Source organism: Poecilia reticulata, linkage group LG20, assembly GCF_000633615.1.
Source record: "Poecilia reticulata strain Guanapo linkage group LG20, Guppy_female_1.0+MT, whole genome shotgun sequence".
NCBI classification, from domain to species: Eukaryota; Metazoa; Chordata; class Actinopteri; order Cyprinodontiformes; family Poeciliidae; genus Poecilia; species Poecilia reticulata.
In genome coordinates this window covers 21,586,127-21,606,127 of record NC_024350.1, presented here as the reverse complement: position 1 = coordinate 21,606,127, position 20,001 = coordinate 21,586,127, and the positions used below count along the sequence as shown (strand labels likewise).

At 38.9% G+C, this 20,001-nt stretch overlaps 1 protein-coding gene across 24 annotated transcripts in view; it reads right to left on the bottom strand.

Annotated features, from left to right (window-relative positions):
* scrib (scribble planar cell polarity protein) overlaps nt 1-19,686 on the bottom strand; it is an 81,877-nt gene extending 62,191 nt beyond the window's left edge. For all 24 annotated transcript variants that reach the window (XM_008396597.1, XM_008396596.1, XM_008396602.1 and 21 more), the window contains exon 1: nt 18,667-19,686. In XM_008396597.1, coding sequence (XP_008394819.1) covers nt 18,667-18,825 — 159 coding nt within the window. In that variant the 5' untranslated portion in view covers nt 18,826-19,686. The remainder of the gene's footprint in view (nt 1-18,666) is intronic.
* Nucleotides 19,687-20,001: the final 315 nt, after the last annotated feature.

Sequence of the window (20,001 nt, the reverse complement as noted above, 5' to 3'; positions counted from 1 at the left end):
ATTTCACTTGAACCGACCAAGACCTAGGTTTTTATGAGAATCAGAGTTAACTTTTTTGGTCCACACCAGAGCTCAATTCACACCTCCCCAAATGAACTGGACTTTCTAGGCAAACAAATCAGAGTTTGATTAAAGCGGACTAAAGAGGGATGATATGAATGCACCCTTATTTTTGATTCAGTAGTGGACAGAGATCATTAGATCCTCGAGCCCCCAAATAAGTTCCCTAATAATTATGGACCAAATAATTGAAATGCCTAAATGTTAAAACCTAAGACTAACACTAACAGCTGCAGGAAGTCCTGTAGTTTATCTTATTAAATCAGCTCTGCGTGCAACATATGCTAGCTGTGCTGCCTGGTTTACCTTCATGTGGTGAGTCAGGTCAGAGTCAGTTAGACGGGGTCTGGGTCAGCGCTGTGCATGTTTACAGTTTATATATGTTTGTACACAAACATACGTGTGTGTTTATGCTTGCTGTGTCACAGATCAGCCTGTGTAAACAGGAGGACATGTGGAAAGAAAATGGAAAAACACTGGGGCAAAGAGAAAAGCTCTCTACTGAAATCATAACATCTCCAACTACAAGTACCTACTGAGGGTACAGTACAACTGATAGTGTTTCCTTGAAGCTGGATTTGGTGCTAAAGCATTTTATGAGTTGACATGAGCTCTTCCGTTTCTGTGGATTTGCTTGTATTCATCCAGGCAGGAATGTTCTGTTTTTAGATCCCTATTGGACAGCTGGTTGTGCTTTTTTGTTCACACTGTAAAAACAAGGCTGATGTCTGCTCCCCTACTTGAGATTGACAAAGTGCCACTGGACATTGTTTAGAATAGTTCCAACACCTAATTACAGGAAAAACATCCCAGATAGAAGGGAAATATCTGCTGACGAGGGCGATGTTGTGTGAGTAATTAGGGGGAACCAGGCTGAAGGTTGCACAGTTATTTACACTAAGACATAAGTGGAAAATTCTTACTACAGTACATTCCCACTCAGCATTATGAAAATAGTAGGACTGAAATGATTAACTGGATTAATCATAAATTGATTACTGAAATAATCGTCAACTAATTTAGTAATTGATTAATCATTAACTGGACTATACAGACTTGAAATGAGGTTATTTGCTGAAAAAAAAAAACATACAGTGCAGTAATGAAGTCAAAACGTTTTGCATGCAAGATGAAAACACCTTAGTCTGTAAATGTTTTACAAAAAAATCCTCAAGTGGAAATTTTAGCTTCACCAGTTCAAAGTCAATAAAGGAGCCAATCAAGTTGCGTTTTAGTCAATAAAATGTTTAATTTCTAATTTGAAAAAGAAATGTATGTAACCATTTATTTTCATCTTTAAAAGTATTTCTAATATTGCACAAAAAAGGCTTAAGTGTTTAAAGGGGAATCTGTAGAATATGCCAATTTCTTCTATTATACAATCAATCAAATAATCGATAACTAAAATAATCTTTAAATTGCAGCCCTGAAAAATAGTCAGTAATCCCTCCCATCAGTGGGGTAATCTATGCTTTGGCGACTAAAAATGTCACAGCGTTCAGGGACACCGTGACAACATCTTGATTCACACGGAGTCACTGCGCAGATTTGCAATCCAAACCACATTCAAAGCAGCTTTCAGGCAGAGAGCTTCCAACCCAAGTCCAGTCCAAGCTCATACACCTGCTCTCGAGTTCCTCTCTGCATAAAATGCACACTATAATCTCAAGCTTTACGGACAACACCCCACTTCTACCATCAGAGAGAACAGCCAACAAAGCAACATCTTCAAACAGAAAGCTTGTGCAAGAGGAAATACGCAAACGGCTTGTCTAGAGCTAAAGCTTTTGCACAATTAGGATAGAAAGTCATGAGAGAAAAGTGAATAAAAACTGACATACATAAGCAGGTAATTGAGTCTTACAGGAAAAAAATGAATGAACCCAGGAGGAGATCAACTAAAAAAGGGGGTTGCCCACTTCCCCTCAGACTTCATCAGACTGCACCGTGTTCCTATAAACACGACACAAAACCAGAAGCCCCTATTGTTTAGGACACAGAGGTCCTTCCTGGATGGACCAGATCCGGTATGTGCTGCCAGTCTGACTCAGACTGGAGTCCTACCCGCACGGCCACCACAGTATACAGTTTAAGGTTGCAACTAGCGATTATTCTGAAATTATTTTGATGATTAATTGGATAAACAAATTGGCAGATTTTTCATTTAACCACTTAAACCATTTTATACAATATTTAAAAAATACATTCAAATGCAAATTCAATTCCTTTTTTAAATAAGAAAAACATTTTATTGTGTAAAATTACAACATAGCATTCATTTGATGAATGCGTAATCATTTGTAGCAAAGGATCTGAAGCTACAAAAATACTTCTAACGGTAACGTGTGAAAATCTTCAATATGGTGTAGAGGTGATTCGCTGACTATTTTTTTTAGATTAACCAGTTAATAATTAAGCAAAAGGTGATTAATGTGTTTTTTTGCACAGAATTTTAACTGGGTGAAGCTAAACCCATGTGTGTTTTAGTTAGATAATAATTATAGACAAAAAGGGTCAAAAGGGAGGCTGGGGATTCAGAAACCTCTGACTGTAGACATTTCATGTGATTTGTTTTACTATATTTAAACGTATCAAATGTTGAAATTGTCTTGTTTTTTTATCCCATTTTGCTGACATCTACCAGGAGACTCCTATAACTGTTTTTATCTTGGTAAAATACAGGTCAAATAAAACCGTGTTGGGTTTGCACATGAAAGCCAATAAACAACTGAGGTGATAAAACGTGAAAAACCTCAGAGTATAAATAGTTCTGCAAGAGACGACAGAGTATTTAATCTTTTTCAGTGCATTAAATGCAGCATGTATTTCTTTAAGGACACCACAGTACAGCATCACGGTTAGCCCAACACAAACCCATTGCTGCGTTTCCGTCTTCCTTGTCTGAATAATGTCTCCATTTGAGTAATACTGGCAGCTTGTAAATGTTTTATCGGTGAGTAGATTACTCCCGTGTGTAATGAAAGTAGCTGCTGTGGTTTTATAGATACAAAAAAAAAAAAAAGTCCACGCAGTGCATCTCATAAACAAAACCAAGCAAAATATATGTCTGAAAACAGTTTCTCTCAATCTGCAGTAAACCACAGAAAGTTCTTATGCAAAACCAGAAAAGTGGTTCAAAATGTAGGAGAAAGGCACCTTTATGTAGTTCACCAGCCTACCATCCAGCCCCCAGTGGAAAAATAACTGCTCCACTTTATGTTGCTATAAAGTTTCCGCGTCTTGCTGCTGTAGCTCTTTCAAAGTCCAAGGACAAAGCGCAGCTCTGACACGAGCTACACTCTCGCCTCGTCTCCATTTGACAGCTTTGGCTCGAGTTGAGGCCAAGGTTACTCTGCAGCAAGCAGATTTTTCAACAGCAGTGGTCTCTACGGGCACAGCGCTACAGAAGGTCCGCAGTGGCGGGGAAGCCCCAGCCCACGGCGTCTTCTCCCTGACAACATAGCGTGAACGTGCCCCCGCATCAGGCAAACCGGTGGCCCTGGGAGATTCATCGCCTTGGAGACCGGAGTTAGCTCAGCGCAGCAGCCGAGGCAACAGAAACCTCCCTGGTGACGCCAGATTGATGATGAGATTAAAAGAAAACCTTGATACAATTCTTTTCTTTCTTAATGATTTGCTTTTTACTGCAATAATAGGCCAAAGAATTAGCTTCCTAGATGATACACCTATCTTCAATAAGAGGTGAAAGACAACGACTTTATTACGTGGGATTACAAGCAAGGCCCAATTCAAATGTCACCGAGACGGCATAATTACAGAGGTGGATGCGACTCCCTCCCACATGACTCCAGAGAGGATCAGCAGGAGGATCGACCACAACCCCAGTTCTAAGTAAACGGGCAAGCACGGGCCGATTCCCTACAGCCTGCCTGCAACGTTCCCCTGCAAGACTGAAGGAGAGGGAACCTGTTTCAGAGCTAAAAATACACGTAGTGACAACCTGATGAAGCAGGCAGAAAGGTTTCACCTCTGCAGGTGTGCCGTGAAGGTTTGGAAAAGCATAAAGACACACAGTTCAACCAAACAAAACAAGATAATCCATCAATATGCGACTGTACTCGACTTTGGCATAATTAAGAGAACAACAAAATTGAAGGTTTCCTTCCAACAGACTATTACAAGCAGATATTAAAGTAAAAATCCTGCATCACAACTCTTTTGTCACACTTGGTGGGATTCACTTTAACTTCTAGGAGTTTTGGATCAGACATTTTTCTCCAAAATGGCATGTCAAATACAGAATATGTATTTTTTTCCCCACCTATGCTCATCAAAGTCATCAAAGCTAAAAGCTCACACCATTTTCAGTTTACATAAACCAAAGAATGTACTGACATTTACACAGCAGGTAAATGCAATCCAAATGGAACTTTTTCAGAGAAGTCTAAAAGGCCAACTTCCAATCTTTTCGCCACTTCCATACGTGGCACTACATCGAATACATCGTTTTCAAAGCATCTGCAGTCAGAATCGTCACGTAGCATTTTATCTGACGTTGGAAATGCATCATAATTTTGCCCCGGAAGAAGTCAGACACTGTAAATCTGGATGTAAACAATGACTGAATAATTAGAATTTTTTACTTATTAGAGAGGTCTGCGTCACTGAAAAGCATCACATCACAATCCCATCACTCCTGGTTCTGACTACACATCCAAACAGACTTCTCTGCAGAAACTGCAGTCATTGTCCCACAAAAAGCCGTTCCCATTAGTTGTTCTTTCTTTTCATTAGCTTCCTTCATGCTATGATTTTGTGACGATACTGTCAGCTCCCATTACCGAATAAACTTTAAAATTAATCCATAGACTGATGCATCCATTATTACTTCTGTAAACAGTGAGCTTCTGTGTTCTTCTGTGAATGCAGGTCGCAGAAGTTCACAAAAGTCCGACTGTGGCCACATTATTCAGTAGCATAAATGACCACGCAAAAAAAAAAAAAAAAAAACATTAAAAAAATCTGAATTGAGAATCAAGACTTGCTGTCTGAACATGGCCTTAAAATGTCTTAATTAGAGGTAATTAGTTTTATGTGAGCTTCTCCATAAGATGCATAAAGTGCACCAAGAAAACCCTTCAAGTGCAAAATGACAGGTCAGGAAAAATTAGGTGAAAGATTAATAAAAAGCTTGATAGAGAACCAAGTATGTTTAAATAAATTGCCAAAGAAGAGCAGCATAGTTTCTTTAGCTGTCAGTCAACATTTTTCAATAAATGAGCTGTATCTGGCAAGAAAAACAAGAAAATAAATCAGTCCTGGTGTGAAAACAATCTCAGTCTTTATCCAGCTATAACCTCCATCTGAAAATGAGCTAAAGACAATCTGGTTCCAACGTTTCAATTTGTGTTTCAGGCCTCAGAGGAGCACAGGCTAGTTTAATTAAAAGCCATCCAAATGAACAGTCTTAGTTAACACAAAAAAGACCAAAATTAAGCTTAATTAACCAGAGAATTCAGCTGAGGGAAGTTGCGGGAATCAGGACAAGGTTCTAACGGGATTTGCCTTTGGGTGGGCTTTCCTAACAGAGTTGTGTGTGTGTGTACATGTTCTGGTATTTCTCACCTTTTAAAGACACAGGAGTCCCCACTGTTCCTTATGGGAACCAAAGTCTGGGCCCCATAAGTAGTAGTGCGGTTACAGGGTTCGGAATTACGGTGTGAACTGAGTTTAGGTTAGACTTTGGTTAGGCCTGTGCTGAAAAAGGTTAGGCTTAGGGTAAAGGTCAGGGTTGGGCTATGGAAATTAATGAATGTCAATGCAAAATTCTTGTCAAATTAGAAAGACATAATATATGCGTGTGAGAGAGAGACAGAGAGAGACAGAGACAGAGAGAGAGAGACAGAGAGAGAGGGTTGAGTTCAAGTTCCAGAGGGCAGGGCAAAATCCTGGGGATTCCAGACATGCCTGCATTTCCTAGGAATGTTTGCTAGTGAAACACGGTTCTGTTGAGCCACTTCCACAATGACCACCAAAATACTCCTAACAGCTTCACACTTCACATTACATCTGTGAATGTAAATTAAATATTTACATGTTTTGTAATATTTTGGAGCATTTATCAAGCCTGACAAAATTCCCAAACTGACCAGATATCATTAGATATCTGGCTTGGAACAAAGGAAAGCATAGAAAAATCAAAAACAAAGAGCTGCATTGTGGAATAAAGCCATTCCTGGAGTTAAATTAGCCAAGCATTTACAGTAAACAATGCCCCGTCTCTCCACACTTGCTCAATCAGTTATCAGACACGGCTGATCTGTTGTCACTACATCAACACAACACAAAACGGGTTAAATGCTGAAACTAAAACACAATAAAGGAGGGAAGAAAATAAAAAACAAAGGCCGTCCAGGGTGGCTAAACTGGAGACGAAAAATGCATCTCCCTCCAGGGGCTGACTGCCAGTGTACTGATGCATTAATGAATGGCCCAAACTGTTTTCAATACATTTGTTATTCATCGTTGCTGGCATAAGCATGAGGCAAACATGCGTGTGTGTGTCTTTGTTATCTCCAAAGCTTCCTGCTGGGCTTTCAGTTGACATCACTGTCACAGACACAAATATTCACCCATCAGCACCTCTCTATTAAATGCCTAAAACTAGTCATGTGCCACATCCCGCACATTCAGCCTGTGTCATATTGTGTTTGTTCAAAAACACATTAACCAACCGGGACCGTGACTCATTATGAAAACTGGAGTCCAAAAAGGATGACCACAACACAGAGACACAGGTGGCCCGAAACAAACGGCGTTATTAAAAATCAGCAACAATTCTGGGGTTTAGCACCGTGATCGCGTGTAGTTTGTGGCTGCAGCATAGTAGCATGTAGTTTTATATGGTTGTTTAAAAATGACAAAGAACTACAGCTGAACTTGCTAGCCAGTTATCAATGCAACTCAAATAACAGTGGATATTTTAATGATTATATTGTGATCAGATATTGATCTCATATAAGCATTTATGATAAATGTACAGTTACGGTCAGAACTATTAGCCCTCTAATCAAATCACACAAAACTCTTAATATTTCCATGGAAATGACCATAATAAAAAAAAATTATACTTCCAAAAGAACAGAAAAAATCTTTACAAAGTTTGATTGGTATAGTTTACATTTTGTGTGCTGAATTGTAACAAGAAAACCTGGATCGGAAACTCTCTTCCGACAACACTTCTCAGAGGGGAAGTCATTACAGAAGGAAGACAAATGTGGCAGGCATGCTAAACATGCTCATTATGCTAACATGAGGTGCTCAAGAAATTTAAAACATTTTCTGTTTTCCAACAGAAAACCGTCGTCACTGACGTAATGATGTATCACATAAAGCTTCTTCTTAAGGCTCCTGTATTTAATAATTTAGCAATTTAACACAATAGCAAATCAGAACAATTTTTCCTCTGAAATGGCATCTTTATTTTGTTCCTGTAGAGAAAAACATCTCATGATGTCGTGCATGACTTTCCAATGTGTGGAAAAGTGAAAAACGAATAAAAGGCAAAATGCAGCAAGTCTTTTTGGTCACATTTTATTTATAAAAATCTCTCTGTCCCAATAACCTGGACGATTTCACTGCAGCAAATCTTCAGCGAAGCAGCAACTCTCTTTTTCACTTATTCAAGAAATAAATAAGTGTTCTTAAAACAGCTTTTTACAGTTTACAGAAAGAAATCAGGCAGGTTAGAGATGCACTTCAACTTGTTTACACGTTAACATTGAAGGAATAACAACCAACTCCATCTAAAAAAATAAATAAAAATCTTTCCAAAGTTATTATGAGGAACATTTCTCACACTTGTTGGCCTGGTTAATGTCAACAGGAAATAGTAAACATCCCAATCAATAACTTAATCAATAATGAGGTGAAGTTGAAAACAGAACAATTTAGATAAGTTGTAAATAATTACCGAGTCAATGACAGCTTTGATGATCGGTTCATTCTCAAAAACAAAATGATTTCAAAATGGTCGCAAGGTTGAATTTCGGTCAAAATAACTTTTTCCTCATTTTCCATGGAACACAAGCATTTTTTTATTCTTCTGTCACACAAGAGGGTAAAGAGTAAAAAATCTGGTTTAGTTGAGCGAGAGAAATTTCCCGGAATAAAACAAACAGTGACTCAGATCAAGAAAAATGCAAATGTCACAACATTAAACACAGCTGCAGGTTTATTTCACTGCTCCTCATCACAGCTTTTAGAATCCTGTAATAACATTACTTATAAGAAATAAAATAATTTTGTTCCTTATCTTACAAGATTGCAGAAAAAGTTGTTTTACATCAATTTGACAGTACAACCAAAATTAGCAAATTTTTCTCAAATGTATGTCATCAAGCTTGTAGTACTGAAACAATTAATCGGATTAATTAGAAATAATCGAGAAAATAATTGAGAAATAATCCTCAACTAAGTTAGTAATTCATTAATCGTTAACTAGAGTTTACATATTTAAAGAAAAGGGTCATTTGTTAGGAAAAAACATTACTGTACAATAAATATGTCTACATTTAGTTTGTCAAAATGTTTTACCCAAAACTTGGTTTTGGGTAAAACCCCCAGTCTATTATAAGCCTGGCGGGGCACCAGGTTTTACTTGTGCCCCCACCAGGCTTACAATTGCTTATTATTATTTTTTTATGTTTGCATTTATAGTTTGTTTTTGGAAATTAATCCTCCAATCTTCTAGTAACACATAATTATCAAGTGATATTTTTAAATTTCCTGTCAACTTTAAAAAATGTTTAAATCAAAAACATGACAGCCTGCTGGATGAATGACTGCTGAGCGCCCCAACCACCAGGCTTAGCAAGTATTCTGGGGGAAATCTTGGAATTAAATGTTGTCCATTTGCATCTTTTAATGCATTTCTAATATTGTATAAAAAAGCTGAAGAGTTTATATGAAAATTTGAAGAACGTGTTTTCTTTCTAATCAGTAGAGTAAATCAATAAAATTATAAATTTTTTTAATTGTTTGTTGCAGCCTTATAATCTTGGGATTAAAGAGTTCCTGAAATGCTCCAGAAAATAAGATTTTGAGCTAAATAGCAGGACATTCCATCCTTTACTTGATTATTCCTGCTTTCTGCTCTCAGACGGAAAATCAACAAGAAATGCACAGACGTCAACAAATCAGGCTCGCCCCCACTAAGAGGTGGTGACAGAGTTCATGAACTGCCCACACAAATACAAAAAAAAAAAAGATCTGACATAAATCTGCCAATGAGAGCAGCGCAGACATAAAGATTCCCTCAAAAACAAACTTAACAAAAAGCAGAACAGCACCGAAGTGTTCGTTGTTGAGCAAATCAAGAGGGAACTGAGGGAATCAGCTACAAGTTTCACTACAACCTGTTAAATGGGTCGTATCCGTCAGCTGGATTCAATTGTAAAACGCAAATTGGACAGAGATAAGAGAGCTACAGGTGACAGAATATGACTCATCTAAAAATCAGTGGTGCTGTTGCATAGCCTGAGGATGTGAAGGCTATCAGGTTTTGGAGTGATAACGGCCTCCAATGATTGTCTGCGTCCAGCAGATAAAGGGCAGCATTTGCTTGTGGTTGGTTTGTAAGCCATCCTGGATGACCTATAGGAATAGGTGCAGGGACACCAGCACCCCAAACGGATCATCCTCAAAGGACCGAAAGGTCCAGAACAGCAGCTTCGTCCAAACAAACATGGTGGCTGAATTCAGCTGCTCCACATTTCAAGATTAGCAGCAGCAAGAATATTTACCAACACCAGCATTCCATCTTTATCAATGTTAAAAAGAAACTATGGTAATTTTTTGGGGCAAAATGAAGCTAAATTCTTCACAAGATATTATTTATCTCGCTAACCAATGAGCAAATACCGTTCTCTGTAGATAGAGATCCTTGAAGTTTGTATTACAGTTCTTTAGAAATGCTCTATGAGATTCTGTAAAAAAAAAAAAAAAAAANTATATATATAAAAGATACTAACAGCATTTGAGAAAATAAAAAACAGCAGAACTGTTATTTGCATAGTTTTACTTTCTTGTCTTCTCATGTCTTACATGAACAGCAGATTTTATTCAGATTGCTTCGTATAACTTTTGTGATTAATCTTACTTCATTGTTAAATGGCTAAAAATAGTCAAGTTTGAGTTTTCTTTACTCAGAAACAACATTCCCACTAAAGCGTGTCGTTAGCGCCATCAATTATTACACAGAGATTGCACTTGAAATTTTCTGACGATCAAAAAGTAAAAAATAAATAAAATATTGCAGCAAAAAGAAAAGAAAGAATCTTGTTCAGTATTTTCTGTCATGTGCTAAACTCTAGCAGACAGATCTCTAACCCTATCACTGTGATCCAGAGGCCACAAACTCAACCTTACTGCAAACAGCTGCCACCGCCAAGCCAGCCATCAATTATTCACTACAGCTTTGCCTCTGTGTTTACCTTTGAGGGTTTCGTCTCAGGCCAGAGTGCACAAGGAAGGGAGGTGATAAGTTTACACAGGTCAGCAAAAGAAAAAATATGATTCATCTTCATTACAGTCAAGAAATAACCATTCCTGCTACTGGTAGACGCCAGTATGTCATATTAAGGTTTAAAAATGTTTCAAAACTGGTTCTTATGTTTTAAAATCCCTTTTATGAGATGGAAGACAAAGTGTGGGAATAATTTAAGTTTTCTCTAGTATTGTCCCTCCCCCATCTGTTGCTGCAGACTAATGGTCAGATGGCAGAAAGAGCGCTAATAAGGTTTTTTTTTTCTTTATAAGATCAAAACGTACACCAGCCATCACTCTTATTATAAGGAAACGCTGTTTTAAGCCAACAACTGGAAACATAAATGGCTTTTCTGTTCAGCAGTAAACTACTGACTCTACCCAAACAGACAGCCAACCAAAAACTAACTAAAAAGCTACGTTATTTACTCCTAGTGTTATTCTACAAAAAGCAGAATGGGAAAAATGTATAATCTCCAAAATATGCAACATAACTTAAAAAGAACATCAGTGACCATTGCCTATTCTTCACAGTTCAGTAATCACACATTTACCTATTTTCTGGGGAAATAATCCATATTATTAAACATGTCTTCTTATAGACATTGGCATTAAGTCTCTCCAGTTGATTCTGCATTTGTCAACATGTCATTTGTTGTCAAGCTCCAGTGTTCATGGATGGACGAATGCAACAGAACATTATGGATAAATGAATCCAGATCACTTTTTTTAATCCAATGGTTTGCATTGGAAATCTTCTTCCAAAATCCCTTCAGGGCTGTAAAATCCCCTATCCACATACGCACCTCCTATCAGTCCGTCTGTCCCTCCTGTTAAGGGGAGGAGGGGGCTGGCAGGATGTGAGACCAGCTGGTCATCAGTTCAGACAAAGAAACCTGCTGAATGTGCTCTCGAATCTAAAAGAAACAGATCTCTCTCGCTGCAGCTCGATCGTGGACCTTTCAGTCCTCAATCTGCTTCCTTTTGCTTGATTACAGAAGTTGGTTTTTTTTTGTTTTCTCACAATCGGAACAACAGGAAGGGATTTTTTAAAAAACAGTGACACAAAGAGGTGTTTTGCTGGAGCTTGACCAAGAATAGTTTTGGTTTCAAATTGTATTACTAAAAGATAAAAGGAGGAGGACAGAGATAAGATATGTGGTTTTTAACTGCAGAGAGGGTAGTGACAGGTGCACTTTGTCTTCTGCATTAGCCTAGATCAGCTAGTCACTGGAGAGAGCGCTCAACATGAAGCACCTTGGTTCTACCAAGAACTATTTTAAGTTAATGATAAATTATAGCCACAGTCACTCTGTACCCTGACTGCTGTTGGCCATATTTCAATACACTTGACAAAGCTTGGGTAAACAATAGCAAGACATGTGCAGCATGCATTCTTGACCCCACACAAGAGACTAAATCAAGAAGAAGAAAAAAAAAAAAACGCTTTGATTTTTATCTTGTTGAGAAAAAAAAGGACCCATAGAAAGTAGATCCCAGAGGAAGCGGTACGCTTGAGCATGCTGGCACTAACACAGGGGTCAGAACCGTGGCAATCAGAGTCGTTTTCACGGCCAGGTGAAGCCCTAATCTGCCCTTTAGTCACAGATCTGACAGCAGAACGCACCGACAGCTGAGGATTAACCAGGCTGCACAGTCATCCTTCCTATTTATCATGCACACATCCATCTTATCTAAAGGTGCTGCTGGGAAATGTGTCAAAACTGTACAAGCCTCTTCATTACAGCACCTCCCGTTTTGCTCTGGTTCTGGCAAATACGCGAGAAAACCTGCAATGTTCATTCAACCTTAATCGTACCCAGACGTTTTGGTGGTAATAATACTGAGTAAACACACCTAAAACCTGTTCCGCAAAGTCACATGTGGACACACCCAGCTCCTTGATCAACAAAAGGTAGGAGCAGGAGATAAGCTAGTAAAGGCCATGTTGGAGCTGAAGCTGCATTTAGCTGCAGGCTACTGCACCTGCAGTCCACAAGGTTCCTTCAAAAACAATCGGGTTCAGTAGAAACTAACAAAAAAAACCTTAAAACTTAAAACTAATCCTGAATCATGTTAGACTAGAGTACAGGGGAAACATGAAGAGCTGAGACACTGGATACACTGGATGTGGGGGCAGAAGGAGGGAGGTGGATCAAACTGTTGAAAGGATCTCTTTGTAACTCGTCATGGGACTTTGGAGTGGCTAAAAAGATAATTTCCTTCTGCTCAACATGATCTCTGAGGTAGAGCTAAATTGCAAAAGCATCCAAAAACTTAGAGGGCGCTCAGTAGCAAAAATGGTTAATGAAAGCACAAGACAAGCAGGGCGGGCAGCAGTTAAACAGCTCTTCTTTCCAAAACATCAAAGATATTTCTGGAAATCCTCTGTGGATATATGTGAGCATAAATCCATGCCCTAAATTGTGTATTTTGCACTAAATCAACTGCTGAAATTTAAGATTTAACTATAAATAAATGATTATGTCCTTTGGGAATAATAAACACCGAGTAGTTTTGACTTCATTTACATACTGTCAATGTTTCTTTTCCGATTTATTTATCAGGAAAGTTTGGGCAGGTGGTACAGGTAAAGAAAAGGGTCAGTCCCCAGCTGGAAAAGAAAATTAATTATCAAACATCCAGATCTGACTTTGATTAAACACAGCGTGTTCGCTCCAGTTATTTCCTGCCCTTCTTATTTAGCATAATCTGTGGTATGACATACAAGGTGGGTGTCCTAAATACATACTATACTGCTGCTCTTTAATATTAATATACACAGATAAGTATTTATCGGATTTTTTTATCATTTAATGTGATGCATTTCTTATACAAATTGTGATTTATTGTACAATTAATGAACTAAAAAATAAATTGTATTGTCAGGATTGTTAGTTTTACCATTTTCTCCACTGTTTTTATAATCAAAGTATCAATATTTATGACACAAATCACACTTCTTTATCTGACTTGTGTCCTAAAGAAGCGCATTACAAATGGGTTTGTTTTTCAAGCACATATTTGTGCTGTGAGGTCATGATTGCTGCGTCATGCTGCAACAGTTACCTAAAAGAGAAGCAATAGCTCTTATCAACACTTTTAGAGTTATCACAATATTAACACAAAATATTGTGTAAAACCAAGTACATATCACCCCTAATTTAGAGACCCTAATCCAGGCTCTAAATTATAACTTTTGACTTTAGCGGTACAAAATAATAAGAAAATTACTGAAAGGCATCACAGAATATTTATCAAACTATCCGGGAGCTTGATCAAAGTCTCATTTCACAACATAGTTGTTAAAACATTCAATGAGATTACAAGTGTTTTATATTTAGAAAAGGAGGCATTATTTAAGCAGCATTATCTGAGGTCAGTAAGCAGTGCAGCAGGGGTGAGGCAGAGCAAACCTAAGAAACGATCAGGATGTTTAAATCTCCATCTGGTCACCATGTTAAACCCTTGCCATCTCCATCTAGAACAATCCACCCACAGAACCACACAGCTACCTTACATCATTGTTGCGTTTTTCTGTACGCATGTAAAATGGTCACCAGTTTGCTTCCTTTTAAATGCAACGGCAGCATTTGTTGAAACAAACCTGCCCCTCTGATGGAAACTGTCCCTGCCTGGCTGGTCAGTCTACTGCCGAATTCATCCCAGAGCAGAGACGGTTTGCATGTGAGCCGGCTAACTCGCTGTCCGCGACATATGTTCGACGCGGAGGCGCAGCCGACAAGCGCCACATAATGCTGGTTTGTTCATGTGTAAGATGAGCTGATGAACAAAACAGGGACGTCGGGTTGGCATCCAAAAATATCCGGGGCTCTGGGCTCACCGCTGACTGGAATGCACAGTGACACAGTAAAGGGCCACACAGCTATGCAGAGGCACTCAGGCGCTTTGTAGTGAGCTTGTGACGGTAATGCCACTCGTTGTACAGTCAGCACTCGTGCCCTAAACTCTGCATGGGCCTGACCCCCAATGCTGCAGCCCCTCCAACTCCGAGGATTCATACGCTTTGTGTCTGCACGCTACACATTTCCTGCAACCATAGAAGACAGTCTGTCACTGTGAATTTACGTCCACTGTTTGGAAAAAAAAGAAAGAAAAGAAAAAGCTCTCCACAGAGACGAGGCTGGTTAACTGTCCGTGCTAGAACGTCACAGAGTCCGGAAATAAAGACTCTATGGATGAATAAGCCTGTCACAATGATCAATAAATCAATTGATAAATTAAAACAAACTCAATTTCCATTGGCATAATTTTTTTTTTCTCACTCTTTCTACCAAAAACTGGAAGATAAAAGTCTTCAGTTTGGTGCTTTGGTCTCTTTTTTGAAGGACAATTTATTTTTAGAAAGACTTCAAAATTCATCTTATTTGTTGTTGTTTATTTATTTTGGATATGTAAAAAGTCTTACAGCTAAACTCAAATGATCATTAAAATGGAAAGCTTACTCATCTTTTAGAATGTGTTCTTGTATTATTATCTTGCCATTACTGCTATACCACTTAAAACAATATTATCGCTTATCGCAATAACTTCTGGAAAGATTTATCGTCCAGTTAAAGTTGTTATCGTGACAGGCCTACGGACGACCGACTAGGTTTTAGACCAAGTACTGAACAGGGACTCAATACATTTTACATGTCCAAATTAGCAGAATTTTACCAAACTGATTTAAGTTTACAACAAATTTTATAGCATGTATTTCTATAAAGGCTTTAGACATGGAACCTATATAAAGACAAGACTTTATGGAAGGATTGGTATGAATGAAATCCTTTTTTCCAGCTGTAGCAAAAGCAAAATAAACAAAAGTGAAAATAAAAAGCCCATCAAGATAAACAATAAATCAATTGGTTAAATAAAGCAATTAAAATAAGCTTCATAACTTCCATTTGAACAACAATTGTTGAAGAACATCATTCCATTTTTAAAAATCTGAAAACATTTCACACCCAGCATTAAGTAGTTAGTTTACACTTTTGGGCTGGTTAGGACAAAAGTCCTAACCAGATCTTTTGCTTGTTTTCTCTATCTGAGGAGAATGATTAATAAATTATGGTCACAGAGACTTCACAATCAGTTTGAATTATTTTTGTTCTGGTTATTATGTTTATTTTGGATATTATGTTTTCCAGTTTCAATGCTAAGTTTTCTTTTTTTTTATCTTTGAAAGGGTGTTCTTGCATTAATATGCCATTACTAGTAGTACATTAGACAAAAATTGTCTAAAAATGATGTCATTTATTGCAATAATATCTGGGACTATATTTTGTGAGAGGCATAAATATAAATAAACCTTCAAATTCAGTTTGAAAAAGAGCAGGAGGAAGCCAATAGCTATCAAATCCTAACATCATTTAGCTCACTCTGTAAAAAAAGTAATTAATTTCAGTCTGGAATATCTAAATACCTTGTGTGTTGCATCTGTGTTGACAACAGTACAGGTAGTAAAATCCATGGAAGCAAGTGTTATGTGGAAGTACTTCAATCAAATTCCACAGCCAACAGCTGAAAACAGACGAACGGGATCAACGTCCAGGAAGTTTCAGGTGTTCCTTTGGCCAGGTGTTATGAGATGTGTCTGGTTGTAGAAGGAGGTTTGTTAATGTACGTCTACAAACGTCCTTAAATAAAGAAGAAAAACCAAAGCAATTACAGTTGACGCTAGACTAAATTAAGCGTTGGTGTAATTTTTGCTCATTTTGCTTCAGAGACCAAACATCTGCAGAACAGAAGAATGAACAGTCATAAATGTCTACCACAAGAAGAAAAAAAAAAAGCTCCTTTGTGAAGGACTCAAAGAAGGGCGTCCTTTGCCAAAACTTGTTTTACACTCAGCTGACCTTAAAGTGTTAACAATATTCATTAGCAAATGTGCCACTTGTCCCTTTCAGCACAAAGTTAAAGCCATGAAATGTGAGAGTGGCAGGGTCTGCAACCGGCCAGTCTGTCCATTCAGCCTCCATGCCGGATCCCAAACACAGACAGCGCATTGTCCTGGAGGTGAACAATGCTCTGAACTAAATAAAAACAATTGTTTCATTCCCAAAGTCTGTAGCGCTGTGGGAATGCAGACATAGCAGCAGGTCTTCTCCTAAAATAAACTGGCATGGAGCACAGAGAACTTTTGACATGTTTCAAATTGTATAGATGTGTGTGGCGAAAGCTTTGCACGTCATTCCACACATGCCTAAAACACAGAACCCAATCCACCGTTAGATTCGTACCAGCTGCTTGGGTTTGTCAGAAACATCAAAAACGATTATATTCAACATCCTCGGGGAGAAGGATGCTCCTTTTTTCAAGCGAGAAGTTTGAGTTATCAGCTTTTCATAACACTTCCCACCTCAGAAAATACACGGGCTTTGACATGCCACCAAACTCACAGGTGTTTGTTATGGATGTGGCTGCATATTGCAGTAGCTCTTACTCAACTTCTGATTTGTACTTTTTGTTGATTTCCGTTCATCATTTTCTGGTTGAGGTGTTGCATGTTTGGACAATTATTCCCTCTGTGAGGCTGGAAGCATTTTTTGCTCTTACTTTCAGATTGTTGTTATAATACATAACCGTGGCAACAAGATATTGTTTTTAAAACTTGGAGCAGAACCTCTCAAAAGCTCAAGTAACACCTGAACTACAACTTCAAATCCCAGAGAAGTTGAAAAGGAGAAAATAGTTCGAACTATTTCTGCTATCAATCATATTCCCGACTCCAACGTCTCTTTCTAACCATACAGCCAGATTTGAAGAGGAGCGGCAAAAGCAAATGAGGTGGATTAGCAGTGCTTGTCAACAACTGATGGTGTCATCCAGAAAATGTCACTGTGAAATTATATCATCTCTACCGCCTGGATATTTAGCCGTTAGCATGTCATAACAGTCATACATCAGTCTTAAGTCAGGGGGCTTTTCAGATTTGTTGCCAGACTGACTGCTACTGGAGCTCTTTCGTGTCCACAGCATCACCATCCACAACAACTACATGAAGATACTTGGAAATTGAGTTAACACCTACCATCAATTTGGGATAAATAAAGTATTTTTGAATTCAAATGAAAACAACAGATTTTTTTCAGTGTCATCTCAGATTTTTGGTTTTTAGAAAGCTTTACTGTTTTTTTTTTTAATTATTTTTAGCCAAGATCTTGGTGTTTTTAAAGACTATTTTGTTTTTTAGATTGTCTTGGACCAAAAAAAAATATTTCCAACAGACAAATATTTCTTCAGATTTCCACTGAAGGCAACCCAAGCAACACGATTTGCACTGGTGACATGGTTTCTGACCATTAGGTGTAAAAGACTGAAATGTCAGGAATCTGCAACATGCAGGTCCACACACACCCGAATAGCTCTTGGTAAGTTTGAAGAAAAATAAATGATACGATAAGAACCTACAAATTCCAGCAATTTTCATAGGAATTTTAAATTATATGGCACTATAAAAACTCTGCCAAACTTTTGTCTAAACTATTTTTGTGCATCTAGAAAGTGTTTTTTTTTTTTTTTAGCTTAACATTTATATTTTACAGCAGCAAGTACAAGCTGCAGCTCAGCAGAAAGCATTACAATTTAGGTTTGGTCTTTGACTAGGTCTCCTAGCACACAATTATGCTTTTATCTAAACCATAACACCATCAAAGGGCTCCTCTGGTCCAATATGGGTGAATCATCTCATCAGAATGTAGTTAAGCTCTATAGAGTCCTGCCAATGATCTAATTACTTGAATGAGGTGTGTTGAAGCATTAAAGTCATTGTACTTTATGTGTCACTTTGTGCTTTTTTATAACACAAACTCCAGTCAAAACACATAGCAGTTGACAGTTGTGACAAGGTTCAAGGGGTATGAATGCTAATTTGAGAAAAAACAAAAACCGTGCATATGTGGAGGGCAAAATGGTCAAAGTTTACCAAACAAAACAGAAGAAACCTGATCAAAGTAAGGAAAATGTCATGTGATTTGCTGGGGTGTGTCACCGATTGCCTCACCTGCAGGGTGACCTCTGCTTTTAAACAGGTGAACGACTGTGAGAAACTGAAGCGGTGGTAAATGAATGAACGCGCAAAGACACCAAGCATACCTTTGGTAGCTCTTTGAGTTGGTTGGCATCGAGGAGAAGTTCCTCCAGACTGCGGCTGTAGCGAAAGATCTCATCGGGGACAGTCTGCAGGTTGCAGTGGCGCTTGTCCACCGACTCGACGTGGCGATTGCAGCGCCACAGGGGGATACACTTCAGCATGTCCGGCCGCCTAAGGGGATTTGGATGCCGGTGCTACTAAGATCTCCGCATTAGAGAGTGCAGCGGGAGAGGGAGGTTAAGTCAGTGCCAAAACACCTAATTTGTTTCTCCAATGATCCAGAGTAGGAGGCCGAAATCCACCTGAAGAAGCACAAAAATAATCCTTTCGATCTGTTTCTGATGTATATTCCGTGTCAGGTTCTGTTTGAAAATTGTCGGGATCCTCCCAGCGACATCCAATCCGGAATTTAACCCAACATGAAGGAAATGAAGCTCCTTACGGATGAGCTTGAAGTGTTGCCTCACTTTCTTACACTCCCCTCCTTCACACGGAGCAACCGACGTTAGCTTGTTTTGCTGCCGCCGCCGCCAACATCCCCCGAAGCTCCTCCGCCGAGGCTAACTGAAAATCAATCTTCCGAACACCCCGCGTCGCGAAACGCTGCCCTGTCCGCCGCAGTCGTGGGTGGGCGACTGAAAGCATCCACTTTAGTCACCGAGTTATAGATAAACAGCTATGACCAAGCGGCTTACGCCAAACGAGTCAGCGGAGATTAACTCGTAATGATGCGTTCGTCCTCAGGAAGCTAGACACAGTTAGCCAGCGTCGGCTAGGAGGAGGAGGCTGGACGTCTTTGTGGCGGTGCTGCCGTTAACCGACTGCGCTTTAATAAAAACTACAAAAAACACGGGACGACTGTGTGTGGCAGCAACATCCCAGAATAAGTCACAAAAAGTGACCAGACGGTGTTCGTCCGACCCCAGGGTTGGTAGAATCCAAGCAGAGAGCAGGAGCTTCAGCAACAGCCGCGCTTGCCTCCCCTGTTGAGCTGAGGCAGGCCGGTCTGGTGTGCGGGGGGGCTGGGCTAGGCTCGGGCTGGAGCACCGCCGCTTAGCTTCTCCTTAGCAGAGGCCACAAGGTTGCTTTACACCGCCACCTGGCGGCCTTATCGGGTATTTCAATTTACAGGTACCTCTGAATAAACTGGATCACAAAAGTATCTAATCTGTTCAGAGTAACATGTTCTTTTTATAGGCTAATGATACACATTGATATATTTTCAGAATACATTTCCCAAAAGTAAAACAAAATATAAGTCAAAAGCATGCAAAACGTATGATTTAAAAAAAAAAATTCTAATGTTTAAATTCCCAAATGTGAAATAAAAGAAAATA